The 24,157-nt window shown below is 36.8% G+C and overlaps 1 protein-coding gene across 2 annotated transcripts; it reads left to right on the forward strand.

Annotated features, from left to right (window-relative positions):
* Positions 1–16,963: 16,963 nt before the first annotated feature.
* On the forward strand, positions 16,964–23,691 carry LOC140891271 (auxin response factor 19-like). Of its 2 annotated transcripts, XM_073299683.1 has the most exons (13): positions 16,964–17,902; positions 18,946–19,058; positions 19,144–19,239; positions 19,390–19,446; positions 19,678–19,833; positions 19,932–20,016; positions 20,121–20,211; positions 20,287–20,451; positions 20,541–20,736; positions 20,886–21,024; positions 21,103–22,769; positions 22,856–23,046; positions 23,121–23,691. In XM_073299683.1, the coding sequence occupies exons 1-13, from the start codon at positions 17,860–17,862 to the stop codon at positions 23,299–23,301; spliced, it is 3,180 nt and encodes a 1,059-aa protein (XP_073155784.1). In that variant the 5' UTR covers positions 16,964–17,859; the 3' UTR covers positions 23,302–23,691. The 2 variants fall into 2 exon arrangements, with proteins under 2 accessions (XP_073155784.1, XP_073155785.1); XM_073299684.1 differs by lacking the exons at positions 16,964–17,902; positions 18,946–19,058; positions 19,144–19,239; positions 19,390–19,446 and having other exon boundaries at positions 19,678–19,783.
* The last annotated feature ends 466 nt before the right edge of the window (positions 23,692–24,157 follow it).

The raw sequence follows: 24,157 nt of genomic DNA on the forward strand, positions 1-24,157 counted from the left end.
TCGGGTCTAGGTTAGGTGGGCCGGGCTCGAGTATTTTAATTTTTAATTAATTAAGAGATTAATTGGTTTTGGGCTTTTATTAATTAGTTAGAAAATTATTTGGGCCTCCAAATAATTTTATTTGGGCTTTAAATAATTTATTTAAGTTAGCCCAATGATTTTATGGGCTTGGGAGCCCATGAGAATTTTTGGGCCAGTCAGTGGATTTTTGGGCCAGTCTAGAATTTTATTGGGCTTAATTAAGTTAATGGGCTTAAATATTTTTATTTAGGCCCAATTAAGTTTAATTAAGTTATTTGGGCTAAGATATGATTATTGGGCTTTTATTTAAGTTTAATGGGCTTAGAGTGAGTGACCAGCAGTCTGGACCAACTCATGAAAAATAAATAAGTCCGGGATATATATTTAATTATTTTTATGCATAAAGTCTATTTTAAGTATAAGTATATTATATTATGAAAAATTAATTAAATATATATTACGGACATATATTCAGTGCATGCATTCATGAAATAATTTTATGGCATGATTTAATGTTTAAGGTTGAGCTAGAAAATAATTTTATGTTGGAAGTTGAAGTAGTGTGACAATTTAAGGAGGACCAGTCCCCACATGTTAAGGGCAGTTTACTGTCAATTTAAGGTTAGTTTACTACCAGTAAGAGGTGATTCGTCACCACCGCGTACGTTGGTTCTAAGAGACTGATCAGTCGAACTTTTAAGTTTAAGGTTAGACTACGGATATGACCATGCGATGTTAGAAAATGTTATGCTCAACAATGTTTATGTATGTAATATATGATTATATATAAGATCAAGTTTAAGCAAGATTTTCAGTCATGATTCATGATTTTTAAGCATGCTCATTCATGTATATGTTATATATTAGTATTCCAGTGATTTAAATTATTTTAAACTCTTGTTATGTTAGCATGTTGGGCCTCTAGGCTCACTACACTTATATGGTGCAGGTGAGTACGTAGAGGAAGATGTAGTTCCTATCGGTGGTGAGGACGTATGAGCGGACATGCAGTGATCCCCCGTGACCGCCGGCTGAGTCTTTATGGATATTTTTAAGAATTTTTAAAAACTCTGTTTCTTTTATGTTTGTCAGTGGTGAATTTTAGTACTATTTTTATTAAATAATTTTTATTGCATGCAAACTTTTAAGTGGATTATTTGACAGTATTCTATTTAAGTTTGACTCAGTTATTTAAGTAAGAATGTTGCATTTTATTTATGTTATTTTTAAATCTGTTTATTTTGTGCATATATGTATGGGCATGTATGTACATCTATTTTACTTAGTATTATTTTTTTTAAAAAAAATTTCCGCATATATTATTTTAGTAGGGTCGTTTCAATTGGTATCAAAGCCGCGTTCTTGGAGGGGTCATCACTTCTATGCGAGCTCAGAAATCCACGCTACCGGTCTGTAAGTTTTAATTGCTTTTAGTATGATTTAGTAGTATCATGTTTAAGACTTAAACATTTATGTTAGCAGAAAATCTTTAAGTACTTAGTTATGCATGTCGATTTACATAAAGAAATATGTGGTGGTGTAGAATGCCTCCGAGACCAGTGAACAGGCGTGGAGGATCCCCACCTCCGCAAAACCCTCTATTAGCATTGGAACAGGCCAATGCAAATATGATGGCCGGGATTACTGCTCTGTTGGAGCAGCAGGCAGCACGTCCGAGACTGTCCCATGATGAGGACGTGGCGGAGAGGTTCCAGAAGAAGGGACCTAAGGAGTTCGCAGGTGCCACAGATCCACTCATTGCTGAGGGGTGGATCCGTTCTTTGGAGAGCATCTTTGCTTACATGGGTTTGACTGATGCGGACAAGGTGAGGTGCGCAGTGTACATGCTAAAGGGTGATGCAGACTTATGGTGGGAGAGTGCATCACGGGGAGTGAATCTGACTACTTTGCGATGGACAGACTTCCGGAGGATGTTTTTCTCCAAGTATTTCACTGAAGACATGCGCAGTAGCATGATTCGAGATTTCATGAGTCTCTGACAGGGAGACAAGACAGTTGTAGAGTACACCCGACAGTTCGAGAGGGGCTGTCACCTTGTGCCGCTGATTGCTGACAGTGCGCCTGAGAAGATGAGACAGTTTATTGAGGGGCTCAGGGCAGAGATCAAGCATGACGTTCGTATGGCGGACGTCCTTACTTATGAGATGGCAGTCAGTTGAGCCTTGCGTTCGGAGGATGGTAGGAGAGAGATCCACAGAGAGCAGCAGGGTAAGAGGCAGTTTCAGTCTGGATATCAGCGACCATCTTCGCAGCCTCCTGCGAAGAAGCAGTTTACTGGGCCGTCTAAGGGCCCGAACCAGCAGAAGCCACAACAGCAGAGACAGCAGCCTAGGGGCGGGGCCCCTAATGCTGGAGGATATCCTACTTGCCCGAAGTGCCAGAAGATGCATCCAGGACCATGTCTTCTAGGAGTGGGCGTCTATTTTCATTGTAAGGAGCCAGGGCACCAGATGGTCAATTGCCCGAGGAAGAAGAACACTACATGGAGAGTGTTCGTGATGCAAGCTGAGGAGGCAGACCCAGATACCTCCTTGATCACCGGGAGAATTCTAGTTGGAGGCAACTCCACGTTTGCGTTGCTAGATTCAGGGGCTACGCATTCGTTTATCTCCCTAGAGTTTATCAGATAGATAGGCATCACACCTGAGATTGCCGACAGTGGTTATGATGTCACTATGCCGTCAGGACAGATTATTTCTACTCTAGTGTCATTTGAGAGCTGGATTTGGAGCTGCAGGGGCACTCCATTCGCGCAGATGTAGTGGTTTTTCCATTGAGCGGATTTGACTTGATATTGGGTATGGACTGGTTGACAGTCAATGGAGCTTCGATTGATTTTCGTCGGAGGACAGTGTCAGTGAAACCGCCGGAAGGCGACCCGTTTACTTTTCATGCATCTCAGAGCAGTGATATTCCTCAGGTGATATCTCTTATTCAGGCGAGGAAGCTGTTGAAACGGGGTTGCCGAAGTTTCCTAGCGAGTATTGTCACGGCCTCAGAACCAGCTAGTAGATCATTATCAGAGATAGAGGTGGTTCGTGATTTTTCGGACGTCTTTCCGGAGGATGTTGCAGGGATTCCACCAGTGAGAGAGGTGGAGTTCAGTATCGACTTATTGCCAGACACGGTGCCTATCTCAAAGGCACCATACAGACTAGCTCCTACCGAGATGAAAGAGTTGAAGGAGCAGATTCAGGAGTTATTAGAGAAAGGCTTTGTTCGTCCTAGCTTTTCTCCATGGAGAGCTCCAGTGTTATTTGTGAAGAAGAAGGATGGCAGTATGAGACTGTGCATCGATTATCGAGAGCTCAATAGGGTCACAGTGAAGAATAAGTACCCACTGCCAAGGATAGAGGACTTATTTGATCAGTTGCAGGGAGCTTTGGTGTTCTCCAAGATCGATCTGCGATCTGGTTATCATCAGCTGTGAGTTAGAGAGGCAGATGTGTCCAAGACTGCTTTTCGGACACGTTATGGGCATTACGAGTTCTTAGTAATGCCATTTGGGATGACCAATGCTCCAGCGGTTTTCATGGATCTCATGAACCGGGTATTTCAGCCGTATCTTGATCAGTTCATCATAGTCTTCATTGATGATATCTTGATCTACTCTAGGAGCGTTGAGGAGCATAGGCAGCATCTACAGACAGCCTTGCAGATTTTGAGAGAGCATCGTTTGTTTGCCAAGTTCAGCAAGTGCGAGTTTTGGCTTGAGCAAGTGGCATTTCTTGGCCACATTATTTCGAGAGATGGGATTGCAGTGGATCAGTCAAATGTTGAGGCAGTGCAGAAATGGGGTATTCCAAGGAATGCTTCGGAGATTCGCAGTTTTTTGGGTTTGACAGGATATTATAGGAAGTTCATCAAGGGTTTTTCCTCTATTGCAGTACCCTTGACTTCCTTAACCAAGAAGAATGCGAAGTTTATTTGGAGTTCAGACTGTCAGAGGAGCTTCGATCAGCTGAAGGAAGCACTCACTACCGCACCGGTTTTAGCGATGACAGTACCACACGAGGAGTTAGTGGTATACACCGACGCGTCTAATCTAGGTTTAGGCGCAGTACTTATGCAGTGTGATAAGGTTATTGCTTATGCGTCGAGGTAGTTGAAGATTCACGAGCAGAACTACCCGACACATGACTTGGAGTTAGCAGCAGTGGTCTTCGCTTTGAAAATCTGGAGGCAATATCTGTATGGCGAGAAGTGAAAGATTTTCACGGATCATAAGAGCCTCAAGTACTTCTTCACTCAGAAGGAGTTGAACATGAGGCAACGGAGGTGGTTGGAGTTAGTGAAAGATTACGACTGCGACATTAGCTACCATCCAGTTAAGGCTAATGTAGTGGCCGATGCTTTGAGTCGGAAGTCGACAGTGGTATCATGTTTAACAGTGCAGTTACCACTGTAGAGCGAGATTCAAAAGTTTGGTTTGGAGTTTTACTCGAGTGGTCATGCACCGAGCTTGTCGGTGTTGACGGTGCAGCCAGTTCTACGAGATCGGATCAGAGATGGACAGCCTACAGATGAGGAGTTACATCGGTTGGTGCAGAGGGATGAGGTTAAGGGCAATCTTCTTTTTACTATCAGTGATGGCATTATTCAGTACAGTGGTCGATTGTGTGTCCCGAACATTGATCAGTTGAGGACTGAGATCCTGACAGAGGCTCACACATCTCCGTATTCCATTCATCCAGAAAGTATGAAGATGTATAAGGATTTGCAGACTTTGTATTGGTAGCCCGACATGAAGAGTGATATCGCACGATTCGTATCAGAGTGCTTGACTTGTCAGCAGGTCAAGGCAGAGCATCAGCGTCCAGCAGGGTTGCTTAATCCTTACCCATTCCGGTATGGAAGTGGGAGAACATCACGATGGATTTCGTAGTTGGGCTTCCGAGGAGTAACAGAGGGAGCACAGCTATTTGGGTGATCGTGGATAGACTCACCAAGTCAGCTCATTTCTTGCCGGTGAGGACTAATTACTCATTGACATAGTATGCAGAGCTTTACATCAAGGAGATTGTTAGACTGCATGGCATACCAGTGTCGATAGTATCAGACAGAGATCCGAGATTTACGTCTGTGTTTTGGAAGAGTTTGCACACAGCATTGGGGACTAGACTTCTGTTCAGCACAGCTTTTCATCTCCAGACAGATGGTCAGTCAGAGAGGGTGATACAGATTCTTGAGGACTTACTGAGAGCCTGTGTCATCGATTTTCAGGACTCGTGAGAGACTAGACTGCCATTAGTGGAGTTTACCTATAACAACAGTTTTCAGTCGTCTATAGGTATGGCTCCTTATGCAGCATTGTATGGGAGGAGATACAGATCTCCTGTGCATTGGGATGAGGTCGGCGAGAGGATCTTACTTGGTCCTGAGATCGTACAGCAGACAGCTGACATTGTGACTCAGATTCGGGATCGTATGAGGACTGCTCAAAGTCGTCAGAAGAGTTATGCAGATACTCGACGACGAGATTTGGAGTTCGCAGTAGGTGATCACGTGTTTCTGAGAGTGTCACCTATGAAAGGGGTGATGAGATTTGGACGCAGAGGCAAGTTGAATCCGAGATATATTGGGTCATTTGAGATCGTGGAGAGAGTTGGCACTTTGGCATATCGATTAGCACTACCGCCAGGGCTTGCAGCAGTGCACAACGTCTTTCATGTATCCATGCTTCGGAGATATGTCTCTAACCCGTCGCATGTGTTGAATTACGAGCCCTTGCAGTTGCCACCTGATCTGGTTTATGAGGAGAGGCCAGTACGGATCTTGGCTAAGGAGGAGCGGAGACTTAGGACGCGTGTCATACCGATGGTCAGAGTTCAGTGGCTGAATCACTCAGAGGAGGAAGCTACTTGGGAGACCGAGGCAGACATGAGGACTCGCTACCCGGAGTTGTTCGGGTAAGTACTTTAATTTCGAGGACAAAATTCAAATTAAGGGGGGGAGAATTGTAACATCCAGTATTTTTAATACGTAAATTCGCATGCATAATTAGGGATTTTATTTATTTAGAATTTTAGATTATGGGTTAAATAATTATGTGAAATTATGTGTGCATGTTTTAAGTTATTTTTAAGCATTTAACCCATAATTAGTGATTTTTCATGATTTATGAAAATTAATTGTTTTGATCGCGTAGACGGGACCGTGGACGGACGAGATACCAAAATATTTAGCCAAAAATATTTTATGAGTTTTATGAGCCTTAAAATAATATTTTAAGATATTTTGTCAAGAAAAATTTAGTATTTAGTTATATATTTATTTAAGGATTTATTTTTAGCCAAAATAAGTCATTTTAATGACTTTTATTAAATTTTAAAAATCCCTTAAATTTATATTTTGGGATTTGGGTTGTGTTATCAGAATTATTAAGTTATTATAGAGTTTTAAATATTTAATTAGGTATGATTTTATTTCTAAATTAGTTAATATCCTATTTTAATTCTATTTATCAAATTTAAAACAAACCTACCCTATCTCTCAACCCTAATCAGCCGACTCCCACCTTCTTCCAAACCCTCTTCACGCCTCCATCTCAGAAAAATAGTCCTCCATAGCCGATCAACTCGTTCTTTGAAGATTTATCGAGTTTTTGGTCCGTTCGTCGTCCCGGAGCCCTTATACGCATCAACCTACTTCAAACAATTATAAAGGAATGTTTGATTCCTTTTCTTCTATACTATATAAGCTATTAAATCTCTTTTCATCAGAATCACCAAGATTTTTACGTTAGAAAATCTGGAAATTTGAAGCATGCATGTTTAGTCATGTTTTTATTCATGTTTTTGCTTGTTTGCTTGGACATAGCCACGTTTTTTAGCCATGGGAGGGACCAGACTGCTGCTGGTTGTGTAAGGGTGTGAGTGAGGGTCCTAGGAGTCATTTGGCTCAGTGGGATCGAACCAGGAAGGGCTAGGAACGAAGCCATCTCAGCTGGTTATCTTGGGGTGCACAGTTTAGGGTTGTTGGAAGAGGGGCTCGGTCCTGCTGTATGGGGCATGGCTGGGACCGAGCCATGGTAGGTTAAGACCGATAGGACCTTGGGAAGGTCCTGCCAGCGGCGCTCCGACCGGCCATGGCCGGAGCAAGGCGGCAGCAGCCCTGAAAGGGCTGCTGCTCGCGCAGCCGAAGGGACTAGGGAGGGGGGTATGGGTTTTGGGCTGGGGCTGGGGCTGGGTTCTGGGTCGGGTCTTGGGGTCAGGGTTGGGTCAGTAGAGTTTAGGGTCGGGTCAAGTGAGTTTGGGTCCGGGTTAGGTGGGCCGGGCTCGAGTATTTTAATTTTTAATTAATTAAGAGATTAATTGATTTTGGGCTTTTATTAATTAGTTAGAAAATTATTTGGGCCTCTAAATAATTTTATTTGGGCTTTAAATAATTTATTTAAATTAGCCCAATGATTTTATGGGCTTGGGAGCCCATGAGAATTTTTGGGCCAGTCAGTGGATTTTTGGGCCAGTCTAGAATTTTATTGGGCTTAATTAAGTTAATGGGCTTAAATATTTTTATTTAGGCCCAATTAAGTTTAATTAAGTTATTTGGGCTAAGATATGATTATTGGGCTTTTATTTAAGTTTAATGGGCTTAGAGTGAGTGACCAGCAGTCTGGACCAACCCATGAAAAATAAATAAGTCCGGGATATATATTTAATTATTTTTATGCATAAATTTTATTTTAAGTATAAGTATATTATATTATGAAAAATTAATTAAATATATATTACGGACATATTTTCAGTGCATGCATTCATGAAATAATTTTATGGCATGATTTAATGTTTAAGGTTGAGCTAAAAAATAATTTTATGTTGGAAGTTGAAGTAGTGTGATAATTTAAGGGTGACCAGTCCCCACATGTTAAGGGCAATTTACTGTCAATGTAAAGGTAGTTTACTACTAGTAAGAGGTGATTCGTCACCGCCGCGTACGTTGTTCTAAGAGACTGATCAGTCGAACTTTTAAGTTTAAGGTTACACTACGGATATGATCATGCGATGTTAGAAAATGTTATGCTCAACAATGTTTATGTATGTAATATATGATTATATATAAGATCAAGTTTAAGCAAGATTTTCAGTCATGATTCATGATTTTTAAGCATGCTCATTCATGTATATGTTATGTATTAGTATTCCAGTGATTTAAATTATTTTAAACCCTTGTTATGTTAGCATGTTGGGCCTCTAGGCTCACTACACTTATATGATGCAGGTGAGTACGTAGAGGAAGATGTAGTTCCTACCGGTGGTGACGACGTATGAGCGGACATGCAGTGATCCCCCGTGACCGCCGGCTGAGTCTTTATGGATATTTTTAAGAATTTTTAAAAACTCTGTTTTTTTTATGTTTGTCAGTGGTGAATTTTAGTACTATTTTTATTAAATAATTTTTATTGCATGCAAACTTTTAAGTGGATTGTTTGACAGTATTTTATTTAAGTTTGACTCAGTTATTTAAGTAAGAATGTTGCATTTTATTTATGTTATTTTTAAATCTGTTTATTTTGTGCATATATGTATGGGCATGTATGTACATCTATTTTACTTAGTACTATTTTTAAAAAAAAAAAAAATTCCGCATATATTATTTTAGTATGTTTGGGTCGTTTCAATGTTAGTTGAACAACTCCAAAGTTATTAATCATCAACTCAGAAAGATACAGAATATGCTATGTCTAGAAAGAAGTTGATTTGAAGAGCTGGATCAGTTGTTCAAGAGAAGCATATTCAGATGAACATAGAACCAGCCTGATTTTATATCAACTCCAGGACTTAGCAAGAAGTTGGTGAAGTTGCCAGAAGAAGTACTGAAATTGTTTGGCAGGTAAGTAAACAGAATTGTTTATTTCCGTATATGCTAAAGAAGATAGAACAGTAGACTTTGCAGAATAGAAGTATAAGTTGATTTCAAGCCAGAGAAGAACGAAAGCATGAACCGGTAGTACGAGGCAGAGTTGAATTTTTATTCATGCCTCAGTCATTGTGAAAACCTATGATCATCACCTCCACTACAACTTCCATAGCAATATAGCTATGAAGCAAGAGATAGTGGCAACAACAGCAAAGATTGAAAGGCTCAAGTTGTATCAGATAAGAATATTACAGGTAAGTGAGTTAATTCTAGTTAACCGCTTATATATTGATTGCATAGTATACAGTCATAGATTAGTGATTTGTTATGTTATAATCCGTATCTGATGAGCCTTTATTCAATATATTTGTTGAGATTTTTGCCTTTGAGTAGAAGAAATGCATTTGAATGATCAGACAGAGAAGATGAAATACAGAATTGAGGAAATAAGATTGAATGTACTGATATCAGATGTGGGATATTAAGCTAGAATGCATGATTGAATTTGTGCACTGCTAAAACAATAGAAATGAATAGAAATTTATGATATGAGTTTCAGAAATTAGATTTTGTTATTTCGGTACTGATTATATCACGATGACCATGGAAGAATGTCAGTAGAAGTTTAGTTGATATATTGAACTAGTACAGAATTAACCTAGAATTGACAGCTATGTCAGTGGTTAGAATGTACAGAAATAGTTCAATGACATATTTCGACCTTTATACGACATGAATGCAGTTCTATATAGAGTGGTGTCTAGTATGAAAATATTATGACAACTCGTATAGAAGAGCATTACTTGAACTAAAGAACTCCATAAACAGCTAGAAGATTGAGTAGAAAAGAGTTACGTAGTACCAAAAGGATGATTAATTCTATGACAATAAGTTAAGTTGAAAAGATTATATTCGACTATTGTCAGCTAAAAATTAATAAATGAACTCATGTCAATAGAGAATAAGAAAAATCAGTTACAGTTGAGCTTTCTCTTCAATTTTGCTGAAGCTATTACATCATAGAAATCATGATTCTTAAATCTCTTGCTATCGATTATGAGGTTTTTGTATTCGACCTCGATCGAGTTTGATGGACTCTTATTTTTTTTTACTAGAGTTTGATTTGATTCATTCTTCTTGATTTTTTATGATGCAAGTGATATGGTATCACTTAGCAGATTTTATCATTCAGAATATGTAATTTTGGATGATCTTGATTTGAGCAAGTTCCTTTGAGCTGAGATTTGAGAATTTTGATTATTTGATGTATTTATTCAGTGTATCTTGAAGTATTTGGCTCGTAACTGATAGAAATTCAGATTTAGAATACTAGCAAGATTTCTGGGTTTTAGCTAATTGCTGGATTTATTGGGTACAGATATGTACTTATTGAATGTTTATACTTGGCAGATACTTAAACAATCAGAATTGTTGTGATCCAAGCTAAACTCGAATTAGTTTGGACAGATAAAAGCAACAGATTGATTGAGAACGCTAGATTAAGATAAGAGATAAGACAACAGAGCAGAACAGATGAATGTTTGTGGTGATTAATCGTTTGATTATGCCAGATATTCTAGAAATGGAATATCAGATTCTGAAAGAGGCATATGACAATATATTTAATATTTATTCAGTTGTCTAAACATGTATGACTTACATGTAGTCATTACTTGGAAATCAGTATTGGTGAAAGAATTAAAAGCAGATACGACATAATTAACAGTACCAATACGAAAATTCCAGTAAAAGAAGCAGAAAAGAAGAACTCAAGTGGTTTATGTAACAGATTAGTTTCATAAAAATTGAAATAAGATCAACTTTGTGAACGACTTTAGTTCGAATCTACTCGAATTGTTATGATTGTGCAATTTAGTTTGTAATAGATTTCGACAGATTCACGAATATGTTGTATTAGATATGATACAAACATAAAGCGATACTGGTTATGCATTTAGCAAGATGATCAGATTACAAGAATTATTGAAATCTATTGTCAAGATAGAGATTTTAGATTTGTTTTCTAGATGGTGGCATTGATTGACAGATGTTCTGAGTGTTTGGTTGTATGAGATTTCATTATACCATCCTCTGATTAGTGGACTATCAGATGTGATTATCCAGATTTTCGAGGATATGCTCAGAACTATAGTACTAGATTCGGTACTAGTTGATTAATTATTTGCCACGTGATTACTATGATTCCTGTGACAGCTATTTAATAGTATAAAGACAATATTTTGATGATTGATTGATCAGAAACACAGAATTGTCTTTATATTGAAACAATCTTACAGAGATATCAGCTATCAGACCAGATATGAGTCAAGAAACGATAGAGAATATGAAGATTGTTTCGAACAGAATAAGAATAGAGCAGCATTAACAGAGCTAGTAGATGAGTAACAGATAGAGAGTTGAAGCCTGAACAAAATGATCAGAAAATAAATTCTTTCCCAAGCATCATTAGGTTCAGAAAAAGATTTTAGAAGCTATGAGTATTTGATCTAGCTAGTTGATTAATACTCAATCGTGAATTGTCAGATAGATGAATTGTTATCCATATGCATTGGCTGAAGAATATCAGCTAGAATATGTATGTGCATTCAATTCAGATACAACAAAAGTCGATAAGATTGTAAGCAAGACAGATTAACTAATGCAGAGTTAGATCACGAGAAAGAGCAACTTAGATATAAGTTGACTCAGTGATTATATGTATTGCCAAAGCAATCAGAAAGAAGATGAAGATACGATAGAAGAGAAGATATCAGAATAGATATCAAAAGCTCAGATAATTGAAGTCAGTATTACTTCAGTCAGCTATACAGCTTACAAGAATCAGCAGTCAGATTGAATGCGATTTCGAGTACGAAATCATTCCTTAGAGGGGAGGAATTGTAAGGCCCGAGAATATTAAGTTCTTAATGACGGAATTTAAGATTTAAATTCCGACTAAAAGTAAAAATATGAATTTAAGAATATGGAAATTAGAGATTTTAATTTCGGGTCAGAAATATTTAATTTGAGGATTTTCGGATTTTAAGATTTTAATATCCGGAATTCTTAAATTAAAAGATTAAAAATATTTGAATTGATATTTATGAAATTTAAGATGTGAATTCCAAGATGATAAATATCAAAGATTGAATTTGAGGATGAAATCCGAGCAAGGACCAATTTGCAAATATTGAATAGTTCAAGGACTAAAATGCGATAAGATCCGAAATGATTTAATTTTAATCCAAGAATATTTAATTTGAGAATATTTAGATTTTAGACTTGAATTCTAATATTTTTAAATTATTTAGGATTGAAATTGAATTAAATCACTTGTCCGGAGACTGAATTGCAATTAGGCCAAAGTACAGGGACCAAAATGCAATTGTCATGCAAATGGCCATAAAAACGTGTAAAGGGAAGAAAATTCATCAGAATATCCAGCAAGAACAGAGAGAAGAAGAAAAGAGAAGGGTTAAGCCATTTTTCGATTCTTTAATCTTCGATATCTTTTGATCCGCCCGGTAGAATTTCCGATTGAACATATATTTGCGATCACATCTCCGAGTGCTACGTTTTGACGTAAGTTTTATGAAGTTCTACCATGTTTGAATTTTAAGTTGTTGTTAGAATTATGATTTGATTGTATAAACGTGTTCTAGTATATATGACGATAGCATAACTAAGACGGATCGAAAAAAGATCGTCGTTTGAACATGTTTTCGATTTTTGAAAGATTTTTCATAATTCTGGATTTTTAGGGCTGATGATTTCGAAATTGGGTTGATGAATTGGTGTTGCTTTTGAGTTGAGATGAGTAGTAAGATTGATGTTATGCTTTTGGAAAGATCGAAATCGTACCGTTACGCCGCCGGTTCAAGATTTTGAATTGTTATGCATTCTAAATGTCTAGAGCTCATCTTCAAGTTTATTATAGATGAATTGAATATGAGATTGAGTTTAGAATGTAGATATGATGATATTTGAATTAAAAGATTTATCGGACTCGAATAGTTGCGACGTCGGTTTGAATTCTGATTGTATTAGCACGATTTGAACTGTATAAGCTTTAAAGAAACATCGATTCAGATTGGAAATTGATATTTAGTTATGTTATAATCTATTTTAGATTTGAAGTACAGATTATCGAAGTCGAATCGATGAGTTCGAGTTCGAATAACTTGAAGTGTTTGAAGTGGAATCAAAAACACCTTCAAGTAGCACTGATTGAAATGAGCAGATTTTGATGACAGAATTGACAAGTTGTTATTGATCAGCATTTGCAAGGCTTTGCAATGATTCAAGATGTTTGAATCCCGATCACAGGTATGAATAGACATTAATAAGATGGGCAGAATAACTCGAGATTGTTTCTATGTATCGAGTTGCCTAAAATCACATACATGCATGTTTTCATATATGTTATTGTTTACGTTTACATAGATGGGATAGATTATTCAAGATAGCTATTTTCTTGAATTTCCAAAATATTTATGTAAATGTTTACTTGTCTTCTTTGATTTGTATTATGGTCTGTATTGAATATGTTTTCAATATATGATGTGATACTTACAGATATGTTGGTATCCTTGATTGACTATATGATCATATGATTCTTTGATTGATATGTTCAAGATATTGTTTTAGCTTAAGTATAATTAATGCATCCAGATTGTGTTGCATTCATCTTGAACTCCAGCCTGAATAGCACAGAGGGCAGAATGTCCTAGAGTGCAGATGACGTTTGGAGAACTGTAGTGAGTGGCATGGAATGTAGATTTACTTCCAGAGTCAGATGACTCATGGCACGGAATATAGATTTATATCCAGAGCTAGATGACTCACTATAGTTGCACCAAAGTCAGGGGAATTGAGATATTTAACACCATGTCGATTGGGAGAGTCGGTGGTTAGTTAAAGATTTTATTCCCCGGGATCCCAAGAACTAAGCTTATTGATATCAGATTTGATAGCCTATTCCTTGGCACATGCATTGCATTTATGCATTAACCTAGAGATTTTTATGGTTTAGAATATGCATTTATAAATGCTAGCATGTTATGTTATTATGTAACGTTCATGATATGAATGAGTTATATGCTTAAATGATGTATATACATGTTATTCATACTGAGATTTATTCTCACCGAAGTTATCCGGCTGTTGCTTTGTTTGTATGTGTGCATTGCATCAGGTTGGGGCATGATCAAGCTAGAGTTGGCTTGGATAGCTTGAGAAGAGAGATAGCATGTGGTGATTCGGGTTTTAAGAAGATGACATGTATTTATGATTTGGTAAACATGTTAGAAAGCAAGAACCTTTGTATATGTTGTTTTTGTCAAGTATTGATTTATACTTGAGAATTCATGTATTCTAGATCACTTGATATTAGTTTGAATGCATGTAAAGTATCTAGCATGATGTTGAGAAGTTTATATGAAGTTGGTATGAGATTTGGAATCAAATTGTACAGCAAAGTTGCATTTTTATTTTCTAGACAGAGTGCCCGCTCGATCGGGTAAACTCCACGGATCGAGCGCGGCCTATGAATTTCCAAAGCAGAGAAGTGAGTTTTTGGGCTCGCTCGATCGGGTGATTTCCACCGATCGAGCGAGACCAATATGGATTCAGACCCGAGAGCTGGATTTTCTTGCCCGCTCGATCGGGTGAATTTACCCGATCGAGCGAGGTGCTCAGTTTTTTTTAAAAAAAAAAAAAATTGTTTAGCTCTTGGTTTGAATATTCTTTTATTGTTCGATTAATTGTCTATTAATCGTTAATTGCCTAAGATAAGATTAGCAACCCGGGTCCCCACAACATAATCTTTTACCAGATTTCTAGCTCCAGGCAATCTAACCCAATTCCCGTCTAGATCAAAAAATAATCTAGCAGATTGTGTAGAACAACATGTTATAAATGTACAACGTAATTTTTTTTGGAACTTGTTTTTTGGTTTAGCTCTGTTGTACGTAACGATCGATCATTTTAATTATTATTAATAAATATACACAAAAAATTCTTATGAAACAATCTCATAAATCAATTTTGAGATAAGATTTTTTACTCGACCCAATCTATTAAAGAGATTACTTTTTAATATAAATATGAATATATGTAAGAAACCTATTCATAAATGTATTGTGCCGGCCCTGCCTCCCACTAGTTAGCCAAACCTATTAGGATCTTTACATCAAGTTACAAAGAGGTCAAAATTAAACTTCTACGCACATATCAATTGTGCTTTTTGATTATCAACTTTAAAATATAATAGTAAGTTGAAACTTGAAACATACATCTGTATAAAATTATTATTTTATAGAAAGCGACAATTAGAAACCCTTAAAGCAACCCTAAAATCTTTACTCTTTCTTTTCCATTTTTTAATCAATTTTTTTCATGTTAATTAATCTGAATTAAATTAAATTCAAAAGTTAATTGAGAGTATGTTTGACTGAGCTAGTTTATAAGCTGTTAAAATTTGTTTAGTAAATTTTTTTCCAAACAATTTATAAGTTATTTTAAAAAAAAGTAAGAGTTATCTTACTTTTTTTTAAAAAAAATATTGTTTTAATATTTTATCTCTCCAAAATATTCTTGCATATTTTCATCAATTCCGATCATATCATCCATCCATTAAATATATTTTAAAAAATTCCAAATAACCTAAATTTTTATAAATTAAAATATAGAATAGTTTTTTTATTTTTTTTTAAATAAGTTTATTTTGAAACTATTTTCGTATATGTATAACGTGTTATATATAATATTCATACCATTATTCAGTTTTTGATGATTTTGAAAAAAATAAGATCTTATAATACGAAACATATCAAATCTTTATTTTTTAAAATAATTTTATCCAAACGTTTTAACAGCTTTAATTTTACAATAAGTGATGATAGCTCATAAACTCTTAAAATAACTTTTAAATTCTAAGAGTTTATAAGTTATTTTAAATAAATTTAGCCAAATCTTCTCTAAGAATACACTTTAAAATTGGATGAACATATAATATTAGACGAAAAGACGGGTAAATAAAGGAAGCTAGATTAACTAAAAAAATTATTGGTTAAGTCTCATAATTGTGATTTAATTATCCCATTAATTGCCTTCTCGATTATCAAAAATATTTGAGACCATAGTCGAGGGAGAAAAATATTTTACTTAATTTTTTTTATAGTTTACATAAATAAAAATTATCCTCGAATCTTATAGGGTGTCACTACATTAGATAATTTTTTGTTGCTCACATATAGATTGCCCGAGGAAGGCACTCGGAATAAGCTCATGAAGCACTGCAATTCAAACCACTACACCGGCGGAATAGTCTTCCCGATATCCAAATTTTCTGTATTTTTAAATATATATGAATTATTATGCATTTTTTTAAAAAAATAATTATTATGCAAAATTATTTGAAGAATTTTCAAAATAAATGGAGAAATGATGTACCAATTCATAACACATTATAAATGAGGAACGATATATTTATTCAAATATTATTATTTTGATGATGATGAAAGCCACGACCGCTAAGATAGAATCTCATCCAATTGAGCATGACATTTTTCATCGTCATGATCAACATTCAACTCCCCAGAAATCAATGAGCAAAAAAATGAACTGAGCTAAGAAATCAAACGAGAGAACCAATGCGAGGATGACTAGTTTGAGTCAATCGAATTCCTAAGAATGGGACTGAGAACGAAGAGAGAAACTGAGAGAAAGTTGTATTGACATATATACGGATTGCTTATAAATGAGAGTATTTGTCCTGTTTATATTTTTTGATATTACAGTAATGGTTATAACTTGTATCATTTGCACCACACTATTGATATCTATGAGATAAACCTCTGAGCTAACGTAGTAATTTACAAACAACGATTATCAAGTAAATCATACCGTGACGAGAAAAATGAATTCATCTTAGCTATATTCATCTTAGCTTATATAGTATGAGAGAAATGTCATGAAAGAGTCAACACGCAATGTAATTTCTGAAATTTTTTAACCCTTGACAATTGGCTCAAGCCTTATGTCGGCCTACTCTAAAATAAAAAATACCAAAACATACAGTAATCCATATTCTGGACAAAGAACCATATAATAATATATGAAAGATCTATGATATAAGTGCATTTTTTAAATCTTTTGTTGAATAATTAAGTGTGATCGATTACAACTGGAGTATGTCTTTATGATATAAAGAAATACTAAAACTTCTTCAGGGGAGTTTCCATTTTGTACACTTTTTTTTTCTTGGAGAAGCTCTACTTTCATGGGCTTCTGATTTTCCGGCGAGATTTGAGATTGCTTAGCCCTTCGCGCTGTCTTGTTCCCTACTGCTCCGCCGTGCCTGGATTTCGTTCATCGCCTCTTTCGACCCATGTGGGTTAGGTTTTCCATTTATAGCAAGTTTTTTCAGGACTATCAGTTTCAAGAATTTTTGGGACCTGAGACTGTACAGTGACCTTCAATGTTTAATGGGCTCGCTCTTTTTTGGAAGGTTTGAGGAATGGATAGTCGTTTCTGATTGTCTACACTTTTGGTCCCTTTAGCTTCCAGTTTCAGTGGTGTAAATTTTGTGTTTTTGCCGGAATCAAGAAAATACAGGCACTGCCTTGAATCTGAATGTGAAGGAGAAAGGAGAAGTTATACTGGGTTTTCTGGCGATCTTTGAAATATATCTGTCCAGTTTAATTTAATTTTTGTTGGGTTTGGAGATTGATTTTGCACTAATGAGAAAAGGCGATGTTTGTGTAGTTTTGGTTGTTTGAGACGAAATCATTTGCTTGAAAGTTTAGACTCTTTGAATTAGCCGGCTTGAGTTGTTCAAATTCGAAAACGACATTATTATCCCATTGAAGCAAAAGTTGGTGGATGTGGCACTGAGGAAAGAAGAAATTTTGGGTGAAAAGAGTTGAATTCTGCAGATTAAAGATCAGAATTTTGGCAATGAAGATTCCTTCGGGTGGATTTGTGGCAAATTCTGCTGAAGGTATGTTCTTCGTATGCATTGGCTCAATGCATCTCTTTCTTTCTTTTTTCTTTTCTTTTTCTTCTTTTTTGTTTGACCCTAACATTTTCCCGTTTTGTGCTTACCCTCACTTTTATGCTGAAAAGCTGAAGATTTTAATTTCTTGGAGTTTGCAAATTCTTTAATCGTATGAAAGGAAAGTTTAAGAACTTTTTGGTTCATAAACTAGCAAATCATGCATTAAGATCGAATTTTAACTTTATCAGACTTTGCCATAATTACTTGTGGATCAATAGTCTTAGTTTCTCTATGTTTGGTAGAAAAAGTTTCGTGTGCTTCGCCTTGGAACTGGATGGAGATTTAAAGACTGAAATTGTATGATTTTTGTTGTCGCATAACTTTGGAGTCATCTTCTTGGCTGATTTTCAGTCACATAAAGATAAAGCACTTGGATTATCCTAGCAGTATTATTAAGTTAGTTGCCCCTACTTTAATGATCGTTGCGATCAGAAAGATAAAAAGATGAGGCTTTTCTGTATTTCTTTCTATAATTTTTTCTGGTGAAAGCGAATTAGGTCCATTCAGTATAATTTCTTGTTAATATTTTATTTTACGAATTGGCTCCCAACTGGGATTTGGAATTTTGGGGTTAAGAACATTTTCATGTGTGGTGCTGCGTATAATCTTTGGACTGAAGGGCAACTTGAACAGGCTAGCCAGACATCAGAGACGATGAACTTTTTTATTGCTAGTGCATTCTGGTGGTTTACTGTTTTATGTATACTCCTTTTAGGCTGTAACTTTGAGAGATGACTGTAGCTAAATTGGTTTTCTTTTTCCCCCCTTGAAAAAAAAATGGAACCAGATGACTAGTTTTCCTACTTGAAAACACTTGATCCCTTTACGAATTGAAGCTCACAAAGTTTAATAAAAAACTTTTACATTCTAGGTTTGGTCCAAGGTAAAAAAAAAACCAAATAAATAAACACACAGAAGATATTTTGACCAAAGTCTTCGACATGTCTCTGTTTTATGTTTCATTGTATCTTTTTTAATCAAAACAGGGGATAAAAAGATGATCAATTCAGAGTTGTGGCATGCATGTGCCGGTCCATTGGTTGCTTTGCCTCCTGTTGGAAGCCTCGTGATCTATTTTCCTCAAGGTCATAGCGAACAAGTATGTTTCATATCTCCACTTATTGAAATTCAATGACATTTTATGCAATTTAGTTTCCCATGGAAGTAATTCTTTGCCGCAACAGGTGGCAGCATCGATGCAGAAAGAGACAGATGGCATCCCAAGTTATCCTAATCTTCCTCCCAAATTGATTTGCATGCTTCACAATGTCACCTTACATGTATGATTTGATTTTTTATACATCTTTCACAAAAATTCTTACAATTTTTGCTTTATCCCTGAACAGATAACCTTTGTTTCTGTGTGCATGCTTGATATGGGAAATGATAGCACCTTATTTGTTTATTTGATGATATATATGTGTCAACAGGCTGATGCTGAAACTGATGAGGTCTATGCACAGATGACTCTTCAACCTGTGAATAAGGTTTGTTGCCTATTTTATCATGTTTATTTTCAATAATATTTTGTGGAGCATCATTACGTTATATAGTATGTTCCTGGCGCACGAGTCTTAGTTTTTGTTTTACAAAATTGATCGACCTAACTTGCTGAATGGTTTTACCGTACAATTTTAAGAACTCGTTCAAGTTTCACCCTCATTGCTATATGATGAAATTATCAGTCTGAGAAAAGTTTGAACTTGTTTATCTTACAGTATGACCAGGAAGCATTACTTGTATCTGATATCGGGCTTAAGCACAACAGGCAACCTGCCGAGTTTTTCTGCAAAAATCTGACAGCAAGTGACACAAGCACTCACGGTGGGTTTTCTGTTCCTCGTCGGGCAGCTGAGAAGATCTTTCCACCCCTTGTATGTGCTATTATATATTGGCACTTGTTATGTAAAGTTCAATATACAGTGAGTAGATTTTGCCGCATTCTTTTTCTAATGAAAATGTTGTTTTGTAGGATTTCTCAATGCAACCTCCTGCACAGGAGCTGTCAGCTAGAGATTTGCACGACCAAACATGGACGTTCAGACATATTTATCGAGGTGTTCTGTCTTAGAGATCTTTATGTGTTTTCCATTTAGTTTTACTTTGGCATCGATAAAAGCTCAGACAAATGTTCAGACAGACTATTAATGGTTGGTATCAGGTCAACCGAAAAGACACCTGTTGACAACAGGTTGGAGTGTGTTTGTGAGCTCAAAAAGACTTATAGCTGGTGATGCTGTTCTTTTCATAAGGTATATAAATATTTTAAACAACTTGTAACAAAATATTATCCCTTCCATAATCAAGATTTCTAAATGACAACTTAGGGACGAAAAGTCACAGCTTCTCCTTGGTATTCGGCGAGCTACTAGGCAGCAGCCGGCACTTTCCTCGTCTGTTATATCTAGCGATAGCATGCACATTGGTATTCTAGCTGCTGCCGCTCATGCTGCTGCAAATAATAGTCCATTCACTATATTCTATAATCCAAGGTACTGAATATTGAATTGATATGTTACATTATTATACTTTAGAATCTACTTTTCAAAATTCTCATGACATGTTTATTCGAGATTGACAGGGCTAGCCCTTCAGAGTTTGTGATTCCATTAGCCAAGTACAATAAAGCAATGTACGCGCAAGTTTCCCCGGGTATGAGATTTAGGATGATGTTTGAGACTGAGGAGTCAGGAGTTCGTCGATACATGGGTACAGTTACTGGTATAAGCGATTTAGATTCTGTGCGCTGGAAAAATTCGCAGTGGCGTAATCTCCAGGTAGTATTTCCCATTCCTCAAATATGTGCTGTATGTCATTAGTTTCCATTTCAGCAGATTGCAAGCTGTTTTTACAGGATTTAATTTCTTCTTTCTCGAGGTGAAAATTTTGTTTAAAATTTTATGTTGTTAACAATCCCTTACGCTAGGTTGGATGGGATGAATCAACTGCTGGAGAACGCCCTAGTCGAGTTTCTATATGGGAAGTTGAACCTGTTGTTACTCCTTTCTACATTTGCCCGCCTCCCTTTTTCAGACCGAAGTTCCCCAAACATCCAAGTTTTCCAGGTAGAAACTACATATGTAACAAATAAAGTTATCGCATTGTATATTAATTTTTTCCTCTGACACGAGTGATTGAATCAGACGATGACCTCGATATGGAGAATATTTTCAAGCGAGGCATGCCCTGGCTTGCAGATGATTTTGGCATAAAAGATGCGTCAAGCTCGATATTTCCCGGCCTTAGTCTAGTTCAATGGATGAGCATGCAACAGAATAATCAATTATCCAGTAATCAGTCGGGCTTATTTCCCAATTCATCTGTTCTACAAGGTAACCTTAGCACCGATGACCACACAAAACTTTTGAATTTTCAAAACCCATCTTTAGCTTCACATAATCTTCCACCGGGTAAGGGGAATCTTCCAAATCTACAAGTTGGCCAACAGCAACAAGTCCAGCAAATGTTGCAGTCTCCTACAAACACTCAGCAGCCACAACCGAGGCAGCAGCTGCCGTTGCAGCAATCTCAGCCACAGCTCCTGCAGCAGACACTGCAGCAGTTGCAGCAGCAGCAGCGGCTACCACAACAACCTGTGCTGCTACCTCCTGTAACGAATGGTGTCATTTTGGACCAGGCATCAAACCAAAATTCACATCAAATTGGAGTGTATCCTCAGCTTCAGCAGCAACAGATATTGACTGGAAATGCGCATTTGCAGCAAAATGATTCATTGGTTAACAGAACTACATTTCCAGTGACGTCAATGACACAGGACATGGTTTTCCTGCAACCCGTCGAGCAGCAATCTAGCCTCTTGCAGAGACCACAACAGCAGCAAATGCAATTGCAACAACCGGTGTTGCAGCAACAAAAGCCACCAATGCAACAGTTTTCTCAACAAAATCTTTCGGATCAGCAGATGCAACTGCAACTTCTACAGAAACTACAACAGCAGCAACAGCAGCAGCAGCAGTTGTCGTCCCCGTTAAATCCGTTGTTGGAAGCTCAATGTACCCCAAAACAACAATTGCAACAGAACCAGCATGCCCAAAATCTTTGTCTACCTCCAAAAGTAAATATGAGCACCTTTCCAGGATCTTCTTCGGTCCAATCTCCACAGTTTCCCACCAATCAGTTCCAACATAAATCTCCTCTCGAAAATATCAGGGGCCGCGTGGAGGGGGATGCTCCATCATGTTCAACATCACCTTCGAAGAATAATTTTCAGGCTTCACAATCAAACTTCTTTAACAGGTATCAAACTGGGCCGACAACTTTGCTAGATAATGCTACAGTTCACCATACCACTAATTTGGTACAAGAAACTCATACCAAAATCGATATTAGGATGAAACATGAATTCCCCAACTCTAAACCAACCGAACAGCCTAAATACAAGGGTACTGCTACTGATCGTTTGGATGCTGCATCTACTGCAACGTCATATTGTCAGGATACGGGTATTCTACAACAAAATTTTCCATCAAATGGGTTGGAAACTGATGTTCAGTCGCACACACGGAATAGTCTTCCGTTCACGGGTAATATTGATGGATTGGCTCCTGATGCCTTGTTGTCAAGGGGTTATGATTCAGGGAAGGATATACAGAACTTACTGTCTAACTACAGTGGCACTCCGAGGGACATTGATACAGATTTGTCTTCTGGAATCAATTCTCAGTCGTTTGGGATGCCTAACATGTCTTTTAAACCAGGTTGTTCGAACGAGGTTGCAATTAATGAAAGCGCTGTTCTGAATGGTGGGTTGTGGTCTAACCAGGCTCCTCGTATGCGAACTTATGCAAAGGTTGTTCTCCCCCAAAGACACCCTTCTCTCTTCAGAGTTTTGAGTCTGTTTGCTTATTATTATTGATGTTGATAAACCTACTGTAGGTTCAAAAACGTGGCTCGGTGGGGAGAACAGTGGATGTCACTCGTTACAAGGGGTATGATGAGCTTAGGCATGACCTTGCCCGCATGTTTGGCATTGAAGGTCTATTAGAAGACCCACAGAGAACCGAGTGGAAGCTTGTATATGTAGACCATGAAAATGACATATTACTTGTCGGAGATGATCCATGGGAGTAAGTATCGATTGTACTTTTTCTTCTTCAGACATCCAACTTTCTATAACACACTCTGGTTCTTATTACAACAGGGAGTTTGTGAGCTGTGTTCAAAGTATAAAGATACTATCGTCTGCTGAGGTGCAGCAAATGAGCTTGGATGGCGATCTTGGTCAGATGCCTATCCCGAACCAAGCTTGCAGCAGAACCGATAGTGGTAACGCATGGAGAGGACAGTATGACAACAATTCAGCCACTTCATTTAATCGCTAAACAATCTGAAGTTTGATATTAGCTATGTTCTTGCTTATCCAACTTATGATGGGTTCTTTCCTACCATGAAGAACACTTGCCAACATGATTATGCATGAAGTTAAATTTATTTTATCGTCTAGACGGAGACCATGGCCCCAAATAGCGACTTTCGTGTAGTTCTTAAGTCGACATGTTGACATTAGAGGTGCTGTTGTATAATGATTCAGCGATTTGTATAAAAGATAACCCTTTTGCCAGAACAGGGTGTATTAAATGTAAATTTGTTGTCTTACTTAGGCTTTTAGACATAGCATGTAATGTAAGAGAGACAATGTATATCTTTGTGAATTCAGTTATTATTATAAATGCTGCTGAGGACCAAACAAAGCCGCGCTCCAGCAAATGGAATAACGTCTCCCTGAATAGAATAGGAAAATATTATTACGTGCATGTGGAAGATTACACGTTGATTTATATATTGCATTTGAAATTAAAAAATTATTCGTGTACTTTATTTTAAAAAAAACTATTTCAAAAGTACATTTGAAATAATTTTATAACTCCAAATAAAGTGTGCAAACCAACGTGTAATTTTTTATGTATGTCATGTAGCATTGTCCAATAGAATAATATACAATCTACAACATTAGTTGCTCACTTAGTAAATTTAAGTGGGAGAATGAAATATATTCTCTCTGATTAAATATATAGGTTTGTTTGGTTTTTTACATATTAAAAATGCAGAAAAAATTCTTGTGAAATTATCTCACGTGCCAACTTTGTGTGACGAATTTTTGACCCAACTCAACTCATCAAAATTATTATCTTTTATATCAAAATTATTATTTTATTGTAAATATGTATCATGTTGATG

Source organism: Henckelia pumila, chromosome 3 (assembly GCF_033568475.1).
Source record: "Henckelia pumila isolate YLH828 chromosome 3, ASM3356847v2, whole genome shotgun sequence".
Classification (NCBI taxonomy): Eukaryota; Viridiplantae; Streptophyta; class Magnoliopsida; order Lamiales; family Gesneriaceae; genus Henckelia; species Henckelia pumila.